The 18,403-nt window shown below is 37.6% G+C and overlaps 1 protein-coding gene across 4 annotated transcripts in view; it reads left to right on the forward strand.

The window, feature by feature from the left end:
* The window catches only part of CCDC91 (coiled-coil domain containing 91), a 134,061-nt gene that overhangs the window by 19,633 nt on the left and 96,025 nt on the right, over positions 1-18,403 (forward strand). For all 4 annotated transcript variants that reach the window (XM_071551454.1, XM_071551451.1, XM_071551452.1 and 1 more), the window contains exons 2-4: positions 10,625-10,667; positions 10,775-10,853; positions 16,707-16,864. In XM_071551454.1, coding sequence (XP_071407555.1) covers positions 10,638-10,667; positions 10,775-10,853; positions 16,707-16,864 — 267 coding nt within the window. In that variant the 5' untranslated portion in view covers positions 10,625-10,637. The remainder of the gene's footprint in view (positions 1-10,624; positions 10,668-10,774; positions 10,854-16,706; positions 16,865-18,403) is intronic.

Below are 18,403 nucleotides of genomic sequence, written 5' to 3' on the forward strand. Positions count from 1 at the left end.
TAAATCTCTCGCAGAGCTTCCATATTCGGGGAGCCGGGTTCCTGGACTTCGGCGTCCTCGTCTATCCATCTCTTGTAGTATTTTTGCCACTGTATAAACCCTGGGTCTCCTCCGACAAGTAGTGATGTCAAAGATCATCTCAAGCCCCTGCCATGGGCAGGGACACCTTCCACTACCCAGGTTGCTCAGAGCCCCATCCAACCTGGCCTTGGACACTTCCAGGGATGGGGCAGCCACAGCTTCTCTGGGAAACCTGTGCCAGGGCCTCCCCACCCTCACAGGCAAGAATTTCTCCCTAAAATCCAATCTAACCCTACTCTGTCAGTTTGAAGCCATTCCCCCTTGTCCTGTCACTCCAGGCCCTTGGAAATAATCTCTCTCCATCTTGCTTGTGGGCTCCCTTCAGCTGTATTTCATTAGGCTTTTGCTTCTTTTGTCCCTCCTACAACAGTGAAGATTCTAGAGCTATTCTTTTCCTCTCATGCTTCTCTGTTGAATTTGGTTCCTTTGTCTTTAGCAAACCCAATCATGGATCATCTTGAACAGATTATGGTAGTTCTTAGTACAGCTCAGCCGAAGAACAATCTCAGAGATGGATTTGCTTTTTTTTTAATCATACCATTCTGGATAAAACTTAATTAATTGAAACACAGACCATTTATGGAAGGGACATTTGGAGGGACCTTTGCTTAAGGCAGGTCTATTTAGAGCAGGTTGCTCAGGGCCCTGTCCAGTTGAATTTGTTCTGATTATCTTCAGGAGTGAAGAGTCTTCCCTGTCTCTGGGCAGCCTTTTCCAATATCTGGTCAGAATTTTCACTATTCCAACTTCTGTCCTATGGATTTTGTCCTAATCCCTGTGCAGGTATGAGAACAGCCTAGTTCTGTCTTTTAGAGGAGAGGACTGTGTCCAATTTAGGGGTATTAGTACCATGAGTGTACTTTAAATATGAGAGTTTTCATTCTGCTGTGGTCACTTTGGCTCAGGCCTTTGGTGTCTGATCTCTGTGACCAAGTTTGCAAATGGCAAGTCATGCTTTTCTTACCTCTTTTTTGCAGAGTATAAACTAATTTCTTGGGCTTTTGATTGTAATTAATCTGAATCAGGGTTTTAGGCATTGTTAATCTGGAGTTGATGTTGATTAATTATAGGTATTGCCTGGCTATGCATAACAAAAATGTTTAATTCCATTTAATTCAAGCTACTTTCTGAGGGTTTTTTGCAGGTGGGTGGAGAGAAGGCTTTGTGAGAGGAGGAGGTTTTCCTCCACAGCACGTGTTTGAATTGTATCAGCCTTCATCAGAGTTCCCACAGCAGTTTGTGTACGTTTTGAAAAAAATGTGCAACTTTTGAAGAAAAAGGGTATTTGTGATATAGAAAGTTTATACAGGCCATTAGAGAGTTTTAAAAATGAGTTATTTTTATAATGAAGCAAAAACTAGTCTTTCCTTGTTCTGGCCACAAGAAACCAATTATGGTGAAGACTGAAGACCTAGGAAGTTCTCTATATAAAATTTTGAGTTGCTCAAGTTGTTAGAATTAAGTCTTGAGAAAGTGTCTATAGATTGTTCAGATAACAAAATATGCTTAATAATATCATATTTTAATACTTCTACTGGGGTTGATATTTGAACTCATCTAGAAAAAAAGAAGTTATATTTTCTAAGTAGATGATTATTAAAGTTGGGAAAAGCTGACAAAGAATCATCGGCAAAAGTTTTAAAAAGATCAAGAAGTACATTCGTTACTCTAATTACTTGTGTCAATAGGTAACCCTCTGGAATTAAATCTATATTTTACTTGTTAGAGATTTTATTTTGTTTCTTTCGCCTGGCCATGGATAGATCTCAGTGACCAAGACATTGGGAGCCAAAGTATACAAACCTTTCCTCTATTCAGCCTTTAAATTGAAAATATGTGCTAAAAGTACCACTGTGATACTTGCAAAGTCTTTCCTGTTGAACGGCGCTGATGGTTACACAGGGAAGCCCCATGTGGTCCTTGGGTTGTGGTCTGGTGTAGAGACAAAAATGGTACATGCATGTGGTGGATTTCTACCTCAGGAAATACTCTGAAGTCACCCTCAGCAATTAGTGCTGAATCACAAGCAGAGCAGTATTTGAGACATTGGCCTTGAGTTCACACCTGTGTTTTGATCCAGGAGAAAGTGTCTCTCTCTCAATTTATGTTCATTCTTTCCTATACATAATTGTACACCATGTATGGTATAATTTGACATGCATACAGATTTCACAGAATGTGGTTTTTCTAATTTCTATGTGAGTTTCTTCTAGGATATATCTGAATGCGTTTTCCACACAAGGCTGTGGGGGAGGGTTTTTGGGTTTTTTGTTCTCTCCTGTGCCTGAAGTGAATTTGAAAACAGGTACCTGCCTTCTCTGTAGAAGCTCTAAGAGCCCATTTTCCTCTTGTGGGTAGAAGGGGAACTCTTGCTTTCTTTTTTAAATAGCTGTGTTTGAACTACGGAAGTGAAAAGGACTTGGAATTTGCACTTTATTGTTTTTTCCCTGGTTTAACCACTGTTTAAAAAAGCCAAAAGTGCATGCTGAAGAAGAGTGCCTTCAAATTCTAAACCACAAATTTTTGTGGAATTGGTTTTGCAGATTATTTTACTACCAGTTTCTGTGGAATTTCTGAGATTTTTTGTCATGTTAGTTCAGGACTTTTCAGACAAGAATGTTTTGTGTAAAATTATTTTTTCTGATTTCTTTAGTAAAGGCTACATAGAGCTAAGTAAAAAGGTGTGTTTATTAGGGTTTAATCATATGCTATGGTTCTCTGTCCTTCTAAAAATGCTTTTTCAAGTAACAGTGGAAAGGCAATTATACAAGTCTTATAGATTGAATCAGATGGTCTTGTTGCATGAAATTGATACAAATATTACAGCTTTTGCAGCTACTGTTTTGTTACGTGCAGCACTGGTATGGAAAGTAGAGATATTTCACAATTACTGGTAATGTTAGATCTGGAATATCACCTCACAGGATATAGAATCCTGTGTGCTTCTTCCAGCATCTAGATCTTTTGATCCAAGGGGTGTCTCTTGAGAAAAGGACTAAATGATAAAGACATTTTTCTTACTGGTTTGTTTGTTTTTTGGTTTGGATTTGTTTGGGGTTTTTTTTCTTACATTCACTGTAGGAATTGATAGAAGAGTTTTTAGCTATTGAGATTTATTTTACATACTCTATTTTGTGTAAATCAATCCTTGACTTCTATTGTCATGTTCCTTAATCTGTGGTTCTTATCTCTAAATGTTGAAACCTTCTGGAGATGCTTCAGAATAAATGGAATTATGAACAGATGAGAAAGAAAAACAATTCTCTGGGTGTTTGCTCCAGTGTTTGATTGCTGTTGCTTGTTAGACTGGAATCTAAGACTGTTCAAATATTCTAAACTTGACTGTAAGTGGCTTTAAACAGTGTCTGAGGTGGCCTTGCTTTCAGGTTGGGTTGTGTAAGGGGTCCTGAGGTGCCTTCCAAGTTGAATTTATTCTGTGATTCCTTGAATGTTGTATTGGCTTATTTGGGCTGTGGAATTAGGTACAAAGGGCTGGACTTTCATTGTTCTTAAAAGTACCTTAGGTCCCAGTTGAATCAATTATAATATAAACAAGTACTGCTGTAAATAGTTGGGTTTGCATCTGCTTTCTTTTATTTTATAAGAAAGGTTTTAGTGTTATTAGAATTTAGTAAGTGTTTATTAGGTCAATACTGGCATTGAAATCACAGAATAATTTAGTTTGGAAAAGACCTTTAAGATCACGGAGTCCAACCCTTAACCTCACACTGCCAAGTCCACCTCTGAACCCTGTCCCCAAGTGCCATATCTGCACATCTTTTAAATATCTCCAGGGGTGGTAATTTAACGACCTCCCTGGGCAGCCTGTTTCAAGGCTTGGCAACCCTTTCTGTAAAGAAATTCTTCGTAATATCCAATCTAAACCTCCCCTGGCACACCTTGAGGCTGTTTGTCCTCTTGTCCCTGTCCCTTGTTCCCTGGGAGCAGAGCCTGATCTCCACCTGGCTCCAACCTCCTGTCAGGGAGTTGGAGAGAGTGAGAAGGTACCCCCTGAGCCTCCTTTTCTCCAGGATAAATGAACCAGCCTTGCTTCCGAGGAAAAAATTGCTGTGACACGTTCTGTGTTGTCTTCCTTTTCCCCATAACCTTGAATTACCTTTTAGTATGGGATTGGGAATGCTTCTGTCATGTGTTCAAATAAAGGTGTTACCTGCCATATCATTGTGCCTTTCACTATGAGGGTTGATTTCTTGTAGCCACGTTGATGCTGTGCTGAAGGAAATCTGCAACGGTATGGAACTTCTCCTGGTCCTGGATTATCAGTCCATTAACCTAGGAGAAGTGTGTGCTCTCTTGCTAACCCTGACCATGTGGTCACTGAGAGCCCCCAGAAAGGGCACACAGGGACCACTGGTCAGAACAGGAACAAAGAGGAAGTTTATTCAGGGGAACAGGTTTATGTGGACTTTGGAGGGACACAAACTCACCAACAAGGGACAAGGGGGCAGTCTGGCTTTGGGCCAATAGGAGTAAGGGGATTTATATTCAATGGGAAAGGGTTTCAGGAAACATAAGGTCACAATCTTCCTCCAGCCCCCTGGCCTGGCAGGGTATTCTGGGAAGAAGAAGCAATGACAATGCAGTTTTTACATTTAGTACATTCCACATTAAAACCATCAGTTGTTAAAGCATTCTCAGTAACTGGTGGATTTTCTTCATCAGCCCATTTTTGACACGACATCCTCCATGCCATATATTGAGAATGCATTGCCACATTTCACTATGGGCACTGACTAGTCCTAAATTTATTTTAATTCCTTTATATTTTGCATTCATAGTCTGGTCTTCCTTGGCCTGTGTAACCTTTGGGATATGTGTATTCTGTAATGAAAATTTTCTAATTGATGACTTAGCAGCTATTACGAGTTTTTAAGATGCATAATGCTTACCTTGCAGCTGTAATTGATATAGAACATGAGAAAGGTCTGTCAGCTGGGTAAAAAGAAAAGATTTTGTATCTGTCTTAAAATTTTTAAGAGGTGCTTGAAGTTTTGGTAAGAGGGCCATGAGGAAAGCGCATGTGAGCTGATTGCAACTTTGTGATACAGAAATTTATCATCTGTTCTGCTCTTTATCACATAGGTATTACCACTATATGTGCTTTCTAAATCACTACTATTTTTTAAAATTTACTTTCATTTCTTTAATTTTTGGAGGGTTTTTTTGTCTCGTATTTATCTTGGGTAGACTTTTTGGAGCCTGCAGTTTTGGCCAAAGATTTGTTCTTCAAATGCTGTGGTCTATGTCATGTCCAGTGAAGAAACAGCTAATAAGCCTGTCCTGCATTGAACACTTTGAATGAAGTATTTAATAAGCCTGAACGTGGAAGTAAAACTGCTAAGCTGTCCTAGGTAGGGGTTACCCCCCCATGGGTGTGCCAGAAATACCAATACAGCAGCCCCACCCTGAGCCAGCTCCACACACACTGTTCTGACAGCACGGACAGCAATTTGCTCTGACAGTTATTCCTTTAAAATGTACAAAATTCTGCCTCAAACTTAAAGGCCAGGAAATACTGCATTCAGTTGATTGTACCTGGAAAAATCAGTTCTTTAGCACTGAGACAAATTTAGATTTGATTATCAAGTAATAGATCAGGACTTGATTAATTTGAATTCTCACTAACCAGAGGCAGACATGAATGAGGAATTCTGCTCAGTTCACCATTTGATCTACACCACGTTTACCTTTTGGATATGGAGAATACTGGGATTTTTGGTGGGAGTGCAACATTTCTTCTCCCCCTAACATCTGGATGGGGGAAGAGGGTCTTCTTTTTTCCCAGCTTACATTTTTCTGCCTTATCCCTTGTGAAGGGCTCGTGATCTTCTTGCATATGATCATGGTGTGCCAGTTAGGTCTGATCACCTGTGTTAAGATGCCGGTCAGGCTTTAGTTGACTGCATTTTGCACAGAAAAGCTTGCAGACTCCTCAGGTATGCCCAGCCATCAGAATCCCCATTTATCACACACCCTTACCAGCCATGCAGAGGAAGGTCTTGAGGAACCTCATTTGAATGTGGTGTTGACCCTGCTTTGAGCAGGAGCTTGGGTTGGATGAGCTGCTGCTGTGGCATAAATTATTGTTGCATTGTATGAATACAAACTGGTTGATAAAATCTACTCAAAATGCAGTGGCTTGCCTCTTTGTTATCCATGGAAAATTTCCTCCTTTTCACAGTGTGACAGGAGATCTCAAGTCTTTTTGGACATGACTGTTTGAGAACTGTAATGTTTTGGAAATGACCTGGGCTGGGTGACCTACTGTGCCTTTTCCAACCATAATTTCTGAGCCTGTAATTTTGAGGTTGACTTCTTGTTGCCCAATTTTACAGTTACTTAATTCCAGTATCAGGCATATTTCAAGAGACCACATTTAGTCATGGTAAGACTGTGTGGGTTGTTTTGTCTTTTTCTGTTATTTTTTAAATCCTGAAGATTGTGAGCACTTAATGTATTCTTTCCTATTCCAGTGCCACAAATAATGTTCCTAGTTTGTGAGGAAGGAAAAGTCTGATTACCCATCTTGGAATAGATGATGGATTAAAAGAACTTGCTCCCAAAGTCGTTGCAGTTCTAATGTGTGGTGTTAGGCTAGTTCTGTTATTTATTTATTTCAGAAATGTATCTTCATCATAAGAATAAGGGCTAGAATTGAAAAATTATGTATTTGATCATATTATCAGCATTGTTATCAGTTAAATTTGTAATGAATTATTCAAACATTTTTTAGAGCTAAATGCACATGTACTTTTGAGGGTTTTGAAAGCATCTAATCTAAAAAGAGGCTTGATTAATTTTTTTTTCTAGACAGTTCTTGGTGTGGCCCTTTTCCCTTCTTCTTGCAGAAGGCACCTTTTTTATGCAAGGAAAATATATTTTTGCAGAGTCATCTTCTAGTAAGAACTTTTGTATTAACACTCTATGAAGAGAACACCTCAGCCTTTGAGTTTTTTAAGTGCTTTATATCACGATCCCTCAGGATTTAATCCATGCATTCTATCCTAGTCTGCTACCTGCATATTTGTGATATATCCTAAATTTGCCAGTTTCCGGTATTTTCAGATTTTTTTTTCTTTGCCCAAAAGCATGTAAACAAATCAGGGTTTCATTTTGGTAGACTCGAAACTGTGCTCTGTCTTTGAAAACAGAGGTGTGTGTACATGAATATATATTATAAATATCCAAATCGCAAACAGACCTAACTGGTTGAGAATCCCTTAACCTGGAATTCCAGTGGAATCACTGAAGAACTAGAAATTGGAGGATTAGGTGTGAAAACATCAGCAATGCTACAGAGACTTGCTTGGAGTCTGTTTCTCTTTTATTTCATTTAAGTGATGTGTGGAATAATTCTTAAATTAATCATGTTGTTACAGCCATGAAATGCCTGTGTTTAAAATTTGTGGAGTAAGGTACCCTTAGGTCCAAACAATCTTGGGATTATTACCAGACTTGTAAAAACTGGATAGGAAATGCAATACAAAAGATGGTCGATTCAATAACAGATTGTTTTCCAGTTTTATTTCTGCCCTACACCCTTTTCCTCTATCAAAAGTTCTGTTTTATTTATACATATGTTCTTCTTAATTTTCTTGTAGAGGAAATGGAAATCCTCACTAGTATTTAAGATATGTTATGCTTACAGGGCTTTCTGCCCTTAATTACCCTATGTCAGTGTTGTATTTGAAGTGAAATCACAGCAGTTAATCACTCCTTAGAACATGATGTTTCATTTTTTATATTTTTGTTTGCCTTCAAAAAATTTTTAAAGCCTTTCTATTTTAGCATGCCTTTCCCAAATCGCTTTGATTCCTGTTGTACTCCTCTGAACTTGTTCCAGTTTGTGTTTTTAAAACTCATTGCTGGATGTACTTTCTCTGGTTGAGGCATAAACAGTGCTGAGACAATGGGAATGGTGTGTCTTGCACTTTATGGAGAAAATGTGCTTTGAAGAACCCTTGTGTAGAACCCATAAGACCTGTTGATGTGATACATAGTGTATAGATAAAGTACCTTTTTGCCTTTCTAAAAGCTCACTTTCTCCAGCTGACTGCTCTGATTGCTCTTTGAATACTGTGCTTTGCAGTAATTTCATAAATCACCAGTCTGGTTTGGGTGGTGTTTAGGAATAGGTGGCATGAATGCATTGGCAATCTCCGTTCGTGCATTCCTGTCTGCTGCAGGAGGCATGTTCTGTCTGTGCAACTTTCATTGCTGTCATTTGTGTACCCAAGTGCTATTTTTATGAATTATATATTAGTATGTTCTAAATGTTAATGAAGTGCATGAATGTTTGACAAATTCACCTTAACATTGATGGGAAAAATACCCAACTACCTTCTTTCTCTATTGAAAAATAAACCAGCACAAAACTCAAATAACAAAAAGCCAACAAAATGCCTTGTAGTCCTTAAAAATATTTATTTTTTATACCACATGTGAGTATTAAAAAATACTTTTTCTTTAATTTGATCAAATCTGTCTGCTAACACTGTGATAGTGATGACTTTTCATAGATTCATAGAATAGTTTGTGTTGGAAGGTATCTCAAAGATCTCATTCCAAACCCCTGCCATGGGCAGGGACACCCTCCACCAGCCCAGGTTGCTCAGGGCCCCATCCAGCCTGACCTTGGACACTTCCAGGGATGGGGCAGCCACAGCTTCTCTGGGCAACGTGTGGCAGGGCCTTCCCACCCTCACAGGGAAGAATTTCTTCCTGGTATCCAATCTAAACCTGCTCTCTGTCAGTGTGAAGGCATTCCCCCTTGTCCTGTCACTCCAGGCCCTTGGAAATAGTCTCTCTCCATCTTTCTTGTGGGCTCTCTTCAGGAACTGGAAGGCCACAATTAGGTCACCCCAGAGGCTTCTGAGTTCACCAGTAAGAACTTGGAAATTAATTTGTTAAGCTTTGGAAGATGATTGAATTGAAGTCAGTCTTAGTAATGACTTCCAGCAGTGGGTACAAGCTGAAAGTGTCCCCTTCTGGCATTCTAATATATCCACTTGGAGATTTCTTCCAGATCCTTTGAATTCTTCTGAGCATGTGCTTACTCAGTAATAAAAGTTTATCCAGCCTATAGTCTATTGTAACTGAAGTCAATTAGCTTTATAAACATTTTAACATACTATAAAGACCATAAAGGTTTTTTGGCTCATTCTTCACTCATGTATGTGAATTTAGCAGTATATGTATATGTGTGTATATATATATATATATATATATATATATATATACATTTAAATATATAATACCTTTGAACAGCTTTGTATATCTTGAGTTACTTTGACTAGCTGAGTAACTTAGCCTGCATTTTTGTAAAAGGAAGTGCAATTTAACTATAAATATATCAAAATGCCACAGAATTCAGGGCTACAAGTCAAAAATGCTGATCAGTTTGTAAAATCTAAATCAGACCCTCCATGAAACCTAGGGAAGGACCTCTGTGGTAGCAGAAGAATTTCCAGAAATTCACCACAGTCTTTTTCCAAGTTGCAGTTTGTTCTGATGTTGCCAGACAGCTAAGAAGAGATGGGAAAAGCAGGAAATCTTTTTTGATTTAATCACAGTGCTTATTTGGAAAGGCAACTTAACAATGGAAAGTATTTTTATATTTTAAAATATAAACACAGAACTATACAATGTACATGGTAGATCATATTTGCATTAAATTGGATTGTCTTCATCACGAATGAAGATTACCCTTTTTGGAATGTGGTGATCGAAATCCTACTTCCTGGGCTTTTTAAATTTTTTTAAAAAATATATATATCCAGACTAGATTATTTGCTGGTTGAGGTACTGGGGGCTTGACTGCTGTATTTGAGGTCAGAAGATACAGCTTTTAAAGGACCATCTTTCTACTTTCCTATATGAGAAAGCTATTCTTACATTTTTGGTTTCAAAAGATGTTTGGCGATGTCGGTGGTCAGTGCTTATGTTTTCCCTTGAAGATAGTTCTAAATTTTATCATAAAATACCCATTTTTTGCATGTAACTAGATCAACAAAAAAGAGCTTCTTAAGTGAGATCTTGCAGTTCTAGCTTTTGCATCCGCTGTGTGAAAAAGTTCTTATTTAGGTCACTTGGCATGTTGTAGTACTTGTAAATTATGAAGACTTCAAGGTGTGAAGAGGAGGACTTGGGCAAAGGACTTTCTGAATGAGCAGGGGATGAGTTTATGAAAAGCACAGAGATGACAAAGTGGAGTTGGATCCAGGTGGAGGTCTTTTTTCATCTGTCATTCATATGAAGTTCAAATACATAAGTAATTTTGTTTTTTGACTCCTGGTTGGTCATAAAACCAGCACATTACTCTTACAAGACTGGCCTATGCAATATACCCACTTTCCTACTGGGCTTTTAGGGTTTGAACACAGTGATTTGTTTTTCCCAAATCTGTCCTTCAAAACTAACGCTGTACCTTTGGTTTTTATTGCTCTTTTATAAATAAAGGGAATATAACAACATTCTGGGGGTTTTGTTCTGTTTTTAAATCAAGATTTCTTCTGTATTCTAGTACCAGTTGAAAGATGGATGATGACGACTTTGGAGGATTTGAGGTATGTTATTTGAATTACTTTATTTTGAAGTAAAACTATTTTCAACTGTTTTTGTGGAATTTTGCAGCATTGTGTAAAATTTTGTAACAATTTCTTACTGTTCTTAGGCAGCAGAGAGTTACGAGTTTGGAAATGGTGGAAAGCAGACCACATCTCCTGCTATTGCTTGGGCAGCATTTCCTACAGGTATTGATAAAATCACTATCAAAAAATCTTAATATTGTAGTGCTGTTCTTATGTATTCACTGTAAAAATTAGTGCCCAGGAACAAAATAGTCAGAAGTGAAAGAGCATAAGAATATTCCTGAATAATTGTTTTGGGCAGCTGCAGTACTCAAAGTTAAATTTTCTTGAGGAATGAAAGAGAAGTACAGTTTATCCAGATGAAAAGAAACAGATCTTCATTCAAAGGATATTCCTTGCTTTGGAGTATGGGAGATCTGTTGCAAATCTGGAGAAAAACAAAAAAGTAAACTTGAAAATAGGACTATGATAAAGTCTTTTACTTCCTTCAGAGAAGAGGGGATGGGTGGGAATAGTCTCTTTTGCTTAAGCAGTTTATAAAGCTAGAAAATTTATTGCATATCCTTTATCTCAAGCAGAAGCAGAAACATTACGGAGCTACTTTTATAGTTTATACAAATGTCTGGACCATCTGGTTTTTAATAAATTAATAAAAGTCCATTGATGTACAGTATCAGTAGAGCTAAAAGATTGGGGAGGTGTTCTTGATTGGCAGTTGATTTTGTTGTGCTCTAGATTTTACTGTTTTCACAAAAAGAAACATAACTTTAGCAGCATTAGGGAAAAACCAACACATTTTATTATTTGGTCAGGATTTCTACCTGCTATTGTATTATGCAGAGTAAATGATGCAAAGTAAGGCAAGGAATTTCTCAATATAAACTGTTCATAAATTATGTTCTTGGAATATTTTTATTAATTTATTTCTGGCTCTACTGGCTTTCATCCATTACAGAGTAATTAGCTTTATCTGTTATTGAAATAAAGAAAAACAAATAATAAGGGAACTATATTTTGCCAAATGGCTTTATTATTCATCTTGTCATTTTGACTATTGTTGAAAATTACTGCTTAAGTTCAGTAGCATATTTGAATGTGTTTAATAAATTTAATCCAATATAGCTGTGCAGTGTCTGTCTCATGAAGTCTAATTTAAATCTTACAAGGTGTGTAGACTTTAAATTATTTGTAACACAGAAATTTTATGTATGATTGTGACAGAGAAGTCTCAGGGTAGTTTATATCAAGGTATTTTTAAGTATTTCAAAATTAAAACTCCCATATTCAGAGAATTTTATCACTGTAAAATCTTTTGTGACTTTTTCATGCTGTGAATGAATTAATTTATTGCAACAGGCAAGATTCTAATAGTTTTGGTCAAAATGCTTCTTAGGTATTGGCTTGTAAACTAATATTCTTAGTAACAGTAATAACTGAATTGTCTACCCAATGTTATTTTTATGTAAGATGTTCTTCTCTTAACCTACAAATTTCTCACTAAGGTTTGCTAAAAAATTCAAATGTATTTGGGTGCTGTTGAGATGATTTTGCTAAATTTGAGGTGTGATACCATTCTATTCACCCAAGATTTGGTGAACATTCTGGGAGAGGAGTATGTTACTCATCTCATGAATTTCCTACATGTCTGATGTTTATAAGCTATAAAACAAAGCACTGAAGCCTGTGGCAGTATTTCTAAGTGTGCAGGCAGAAATCACAAATTATTTGTAAGGTCCCAGTGATGATTACAGTGCGCAATTTTGCCCTTTAAATTGATCTTGGGCTTCTTTTTGATAGAATGGGCCATGTAGCCTTAGATTTAAGATGCCGGAATAGTATATGTAATTAATGTCTTCTGAAATACTTTGGCTTTGCTAGAGTGAAATGGAGGAAAAAAAAAAAAAGAAGAGATTTCTGCTGTGAGCTGTCAGAATTCATCTTGGAAGTACATAAGTGTTTTCTGTTCTGGGAGAACTTTTATATTCACTGGAGTCAACAAAGAAATTGCTGTCAGCTTCAGTGCTCTGTAGACATTTACCTGTTGATCTGATTCTAATTCCCCAGCAGGTGTTGGGAGAATGCTCCTCATTCTGGTGAACCTGTGATCTGCAAGTGCAGTGATTACAGGGGAAAATTGGGGGAAAATGGGAAAATTGCCAAGAAAACTACTGAAATGCCTCCAGCTTTGCAAAATGCTGAGTGTGCCATCTGAGACAACATTTATTATGGGCATATTGAATGGAGTGATACATTCATAGCTATCAATTGACACATTTTTTTAACCCTTTCTAGTTATCCATTTACATTGAGCTAAAAGCAGTGTCAGTACAGGAAATACTTTGTTATTTTGAATTACATTTATTCATTGTTGCTTTTTGTTTCATGGGAAAAAGGGTAGTTTTTAATAGATCCTGTTTTTCTTTTCTAAATTAAGGTGTTTTTTTCTTCACTAGCAAGGATAAGTTCATTTCATTGTTTGTTACTTATGTATTTTAGAATGCATTTGACATATTCTGTTGGGTTCTAATTTGCTGTGTATTGGCAAAAATGAACTGGTTGATGTTTGTAAGTACAATAATTTTCAGTTTATTTTTCCCTAGACTGCTTATTCAGCATTATGTTGGAGGCTGTGGATCCCAATGTTTTAGCTCTGAATTTACAGTGCATTCCACAGTTCCTGCCTTGTGGAATGCAGTTTTCTGTCTCTTACAGTTGTACTTGAGCAACCGTATGTGGGGCTGGGATTCAACCAGATCACTGAAATTTGGACCCACAAAACTAGCCTTAAACTTCAACTTTCCAGCTGAATGTTACTTTGAATTGAGAATGTTCAGTGATACAGTTTACAGTTAATAAAGTATAATTTAAAGAGCCACTGAATTGTAATATCAAAGACAAGGGTAATTGAAGATGGGAATTTAGTTTTGTTTCTTGGAGTTTTTATTTTTAACTGCTGAAACCCACATGTAGGGGAGCTGAGCTGCAAGTAGTTTGCAACATGCTACAAAAATATGTCAAGTTATGAACTTTTGCTGAGAGCCCTGCTGACATATTCCTTCTTAATTGCTGGATATAAGTAACATCCAGTTAGTAAATATTCCTCCTGTTTATTTTTTCAGTGGTGTATTTCATACCTAATTTCTTCATATGAATAATAAGACTCAATGGAACATTGATTTAACTATTCATGTTCATCCACTTGGTATTGTTTTCAGCATTTGTAATTACCCAATGATTTTAGAAATTGAACTTAATTACTTGGGTAAAGACATAGACTTTTATTCGCACTAGCAAGATTACAGGCTGTTACTGACCTTTGCTTCTGTTAACAACCTGCATGGTTTTGTCAGTTCTTATATACAAATATATGACAGAAAATTCTTAATATGGGAAAGACAGTACCAGAAATTACCAGACATTTTTTTAAGTACAGCTTTGATCAATGAACAGTACGTTTATTTGGTATTTCATTGGGAATATCAGATTTTGCCTTGCTTACCGAAGAAGTTAGAGACGATACATTACATCAGGGCAGGGTGCTGTGGAGGAATATTTTGTCATTATGATCAGAATGACTGTGTATCATAGCAGGTGGAAAAGCAGTGAAGAGCACAGGATCTTTTAAGTGGTTTGCAAAGGCAATATCCATGTTAGATGTGCTTCAGGAATTTTATTTATTTTATTTAGCCTGGTCCTGTGGACTTGAAATTCCAATCACTGTTGGAGTCAAGTCAGGTAGTTTTACCAGAGGCAAGTTTTTGCTTCAGAGGCTGTGAAACTCTTCCATTGTGGTAACTAAGACATGGTGAGCAGGAATGGTTCAGGAGTCGTCTTTATAAGCAAATTTTAAGCTGTACTAAAATGCTAATGCAATTTCACCAGTGTATACACAAGAGGAATGAATTAAGAGAGCTTGAATTACAGACATAGCATGTGTAATTCTAGGAATGTCTAATTTATGAATATTTAACATTGCTGAAAAATGAAAAGGGTTTGTAAAAAAGATGTTTGATTGATATTATGGAGAGTTGCCACCTTTTCTTGTCTTCTGCAAGTTTAGAAATTTTAAACCACAATGTTCAGAGGTGGTTACCAGTTGTTGCTCCTCATTTCCTAGGCTTCGTGTTGACAGCTTAAGAGGTGGGGATTTTGTTTCTTTTCCCCCTCTAGTTGTTAAACATTTGTTTCTATAACTGGAATCCCTGAAAGCTTGACTTAATTGTAGAAGATTCCATGAAAAACTCTTAACTGAAAAATAGAGTCTTATGTCTTGTATTGGATACACCAAAACACCTGAATAACAAAAGTTTGAATTGCAGTGAGTCCCCATTACTCATATGTACCAGTCTGTTTCTGGTTTTACTTTTGTGATAAAGTATTTATATGTGATCAGTGCCTGAGCTATGGTGTTCCTCACCAAAGGAGGAACACCAACATCACAAGGAACAGTGTCATGCCAGGTTCACCCATGTGACTTGACAGTTTTAGAAAGAGAACCACTTGCCTGCTCAGTCAGAAATTGCCTGGTACATTATTTTAGGCTTTTTTCCATCAGATGGAGATTGATTTAAAACTGTGATTCAGGGAATTAAATGATAGCATAAAAGAGAGACTTTACGGTTTGTTTAGAAACAAAAAGGTCATCTTCTATGTCACTTCATTGCCACTTGAAGTAACAAAGTAGGTAATTGTTATAAGAAACTGCCTTTAAAAGCAGACATTTGGAATGGGAGGAAAGTTTTATGATATAGTACCTAAAGGAAGCTGAAAAAGTCCATTTGCCAGTTGTGAAGAAGATTGTACTGTTAAAGATGCAGTTGTGTCCCAGACCATGATTTTGGTCCTGGTTTCCTAAATTGGTTCTTGTTCTGTTTGCTGTACTGTCCTCTAGGCCTTTCAGCCAAGCTTCCATTTTCTACTGAGCTGTGATCTTTTGTTTGGGTAGTTTGGTTTTTTTTGCCCCACGCCCAATCCATTATCACTGCAGTTAGCATACTGATATTTTTCTGCCTCGTGGTCTATTTTCTTTGGTTTTGTTAGATGAGGTTGAGTGTTCCTCTATGTTATACCTGAACCCTAGAGCTGGGAGGTAAAGAAGACAGGACTGGATTCACAGATGAGTGTGCCCTTTTGAATGCCTTTAGGCCAATTTAAAAACTTAGTTGTGCTTTGTACTTGTGCAGCATTAAACAGTGATATTGAGAGACTTAGCCTTACTCCAGGCTGGTGGCATCTTTTACATTTTACCACCATTGTATGATAATGTGAGCTGCTTTTTCTAAAACAATTGCATGTACTTTTTTGCCTTCTGCAAAGGCACACCTGTAGTTGACCGTGTCAAAATCTGCAGCTCTTTGCTGTTAAATTAAAATGTATGTAAAGCTGTCTCTTCTCCTTTCTATTTATTCTGTTTAGTTTATGTCTTTGGTAAGAACTCAGTTTTCTGTTGTGCTGGTTTGATAATGATGATCCACTGCTCAGGATTTTTATGGCATAATTGGAATTTGTTATGGAAGAGCTCTCAGTCCAGTATTAATTCCACTTAAGTTTTATTAGTAAGAGAGTTATTTACTTTGTTAACTTTTCATCTCCTATTAAATATAAAACTGCTTTATCATGTGTCTCAGTAAGCTGATTGTAGAGGTTTTTTTTAACTTAGAGCACTGTAAGTATGGTTTCACACTTGCCTTAGACGGATTAAAGATTCTGTGAAAGCTTGTATGAATTGAAAGAAACTAAGTTAAAACTGATGCTTTGGATAGCAGTTGTCTTGTAAAACCTCTGTGTAAATTACAAGCCTCAATACAATTTTGAATGTCCTCAAGTTGATAATACTCAAACCCACAGGCACTTTGTGTGGAACTATTCTTCAGTGCAAGTAGATACGAGGCACACATCCTTACATTAGAATGACTACAGTTGTTGCCAGGGCAATGGGTTTTGCCAGGGATAGACTCCAGAACCAGAATTAATTTTTGAGTGCTTCTTCATGTAGTGTGTGTTTTCTGTTTCTAGTACCTGAAGTCCATAGATCTCCTGATGTTCTTCTGGAGCACTCTGTGCCTTCCTCCTGCCTGGCTCCTTCTGACTCTTTCATTTTATCAAGTGACAATGTGGCAACAGCTGTTCAAACAGCCAAAAGTGTGATAAATCCAGCTGTTCTGGAAGAACAGGTAAACTCACAATTTCTGAGCTTTGATGTGGGAACTCAGATGTTGAATATCTTAGTGTTGTGCACACTGTTTTGGTTTGAGGGGAAAAAACCCAAAGTGTTTACCCACAAGCGGGGGAGGGGGCCTTCTCCACAATAATCACGCCGCTCTTTATAAAATTTAAGGAAAAAGGAATTTAATACAAGAAGGATAACTGTTCTTAACTGCTATATATAAACAGACTAGTGCAAACCGCTTCCCCAACACCACAAGAGAAAGAAAAAAAAAACAAAAACAAACAACAACAAAACCCAGCAGGTTTTCCTCCAGGAGGAAAGTTATACTTAAGCAGTGCCAAATGTCACAGTCCGGCTGGCTGCGGAGTGAGTTCCCAGCAGTTCCCAGTCCCTCTCCAGCGAGACAGATGAGTGGTTAGCTCCCAGATGAACTCTGTGTCTCTTGTCCCAGATGAAGGAGAAAGAAAGCTGAAAGTGGGGAACCACCACGTGTCCTGCAAAAGCAGCTGCACACCTTTCTCTCCCGGGTCATGGCCCCAGCCGGTGCAGGCGGTGGTGAGGCTGGAACAGAGGCCCGGAATCCCAGATGCAGGAACTAGGAGAAACAGCCGCAGTGAGGAGAAAGAACAGTGTCTCAGCCAGAAGCCCTAGCTGTAGCCAGCAGAGCAGCTTCCCTCCTCGGCAGCCACCGCTCCCCCAGTTCCGCGGAGCTAAGAAGGGAAAGATGTCCCCCAAAACAAAAGAGACAAACCTGCCCCCATCCAAGTGATCAGCAGTTAACTACTTCTTTTGTTAACTGCTGGCATGGGCAGTTAGTGGCAGGGGAGAGAATTTACATAATAATCCCAAACTACAACACACACTTAGGTTGAAATGCCTTCTAAGGGCAAAAGCCCCTTAGATTTCTGTGATGCAGACTTTGAAGTAAAAGAATTTTAAAACTTTTTGTAAGACCTACAAATGGGAGCACTTCAATAGAGAGAAACGTGTTAGAATTATTAAAATTTAAAGGCATGCTGATGGTGTTAGACAGGCATGTAGGGAACAACAGCAGAAAATTTGTTACTGTTAAAGCGGTAAAGATTGCAGGTCTACATGTATGCCATACTTGCATGTTTTCTCAGAGCTTTAGCATTAGAGAGTTAGCATTTAATCGTCACTTAATTATAATTATTTTTACTTTTATTTTATTATAATCTGTTTCCCCTCCATTACTTTTAAATTTGATTTTTTTACGTGATCTGGCATTGTCCTCCTTGTGTGATCTTAATCTCTCCTTGTGTCTGCAGTACTGCTGGAAACTGAGCTTTGTTTCTTTTTTAAAAGTATTTGTTTTTTTACTAAATTGTTAGATGAGATGAAAGGGGAAAAAATTTGCTTGGAGATTAGCACAGGAATGCTGGATTGCTGCAGATGAGAATTAAACAGATTTATCCTCCCAAGGGAATATTTTATTGCCATTGATTTTAGTGACACCTATTTGAACAAGTTTCTTGATTATAAACTGTCTTGTTTCAGGATTTATAGTAGTAAATGCTTGAAT

This window comes from Pithys albifrons, chromosome 3 (assembly GCF_047495875.1).
Source record: "Pithys albifrons albifrons isolate INPA30051 chromosome 3, PitAlb_v1, whole genome shotgun sequence".
Taxonomy (NCBI): domain Eukaryota; kingdom Metazoa; phylum Chordata; class Aves; order Passeriformes; family Thamnophilidae; genus Pithys; species Pithys albifrons.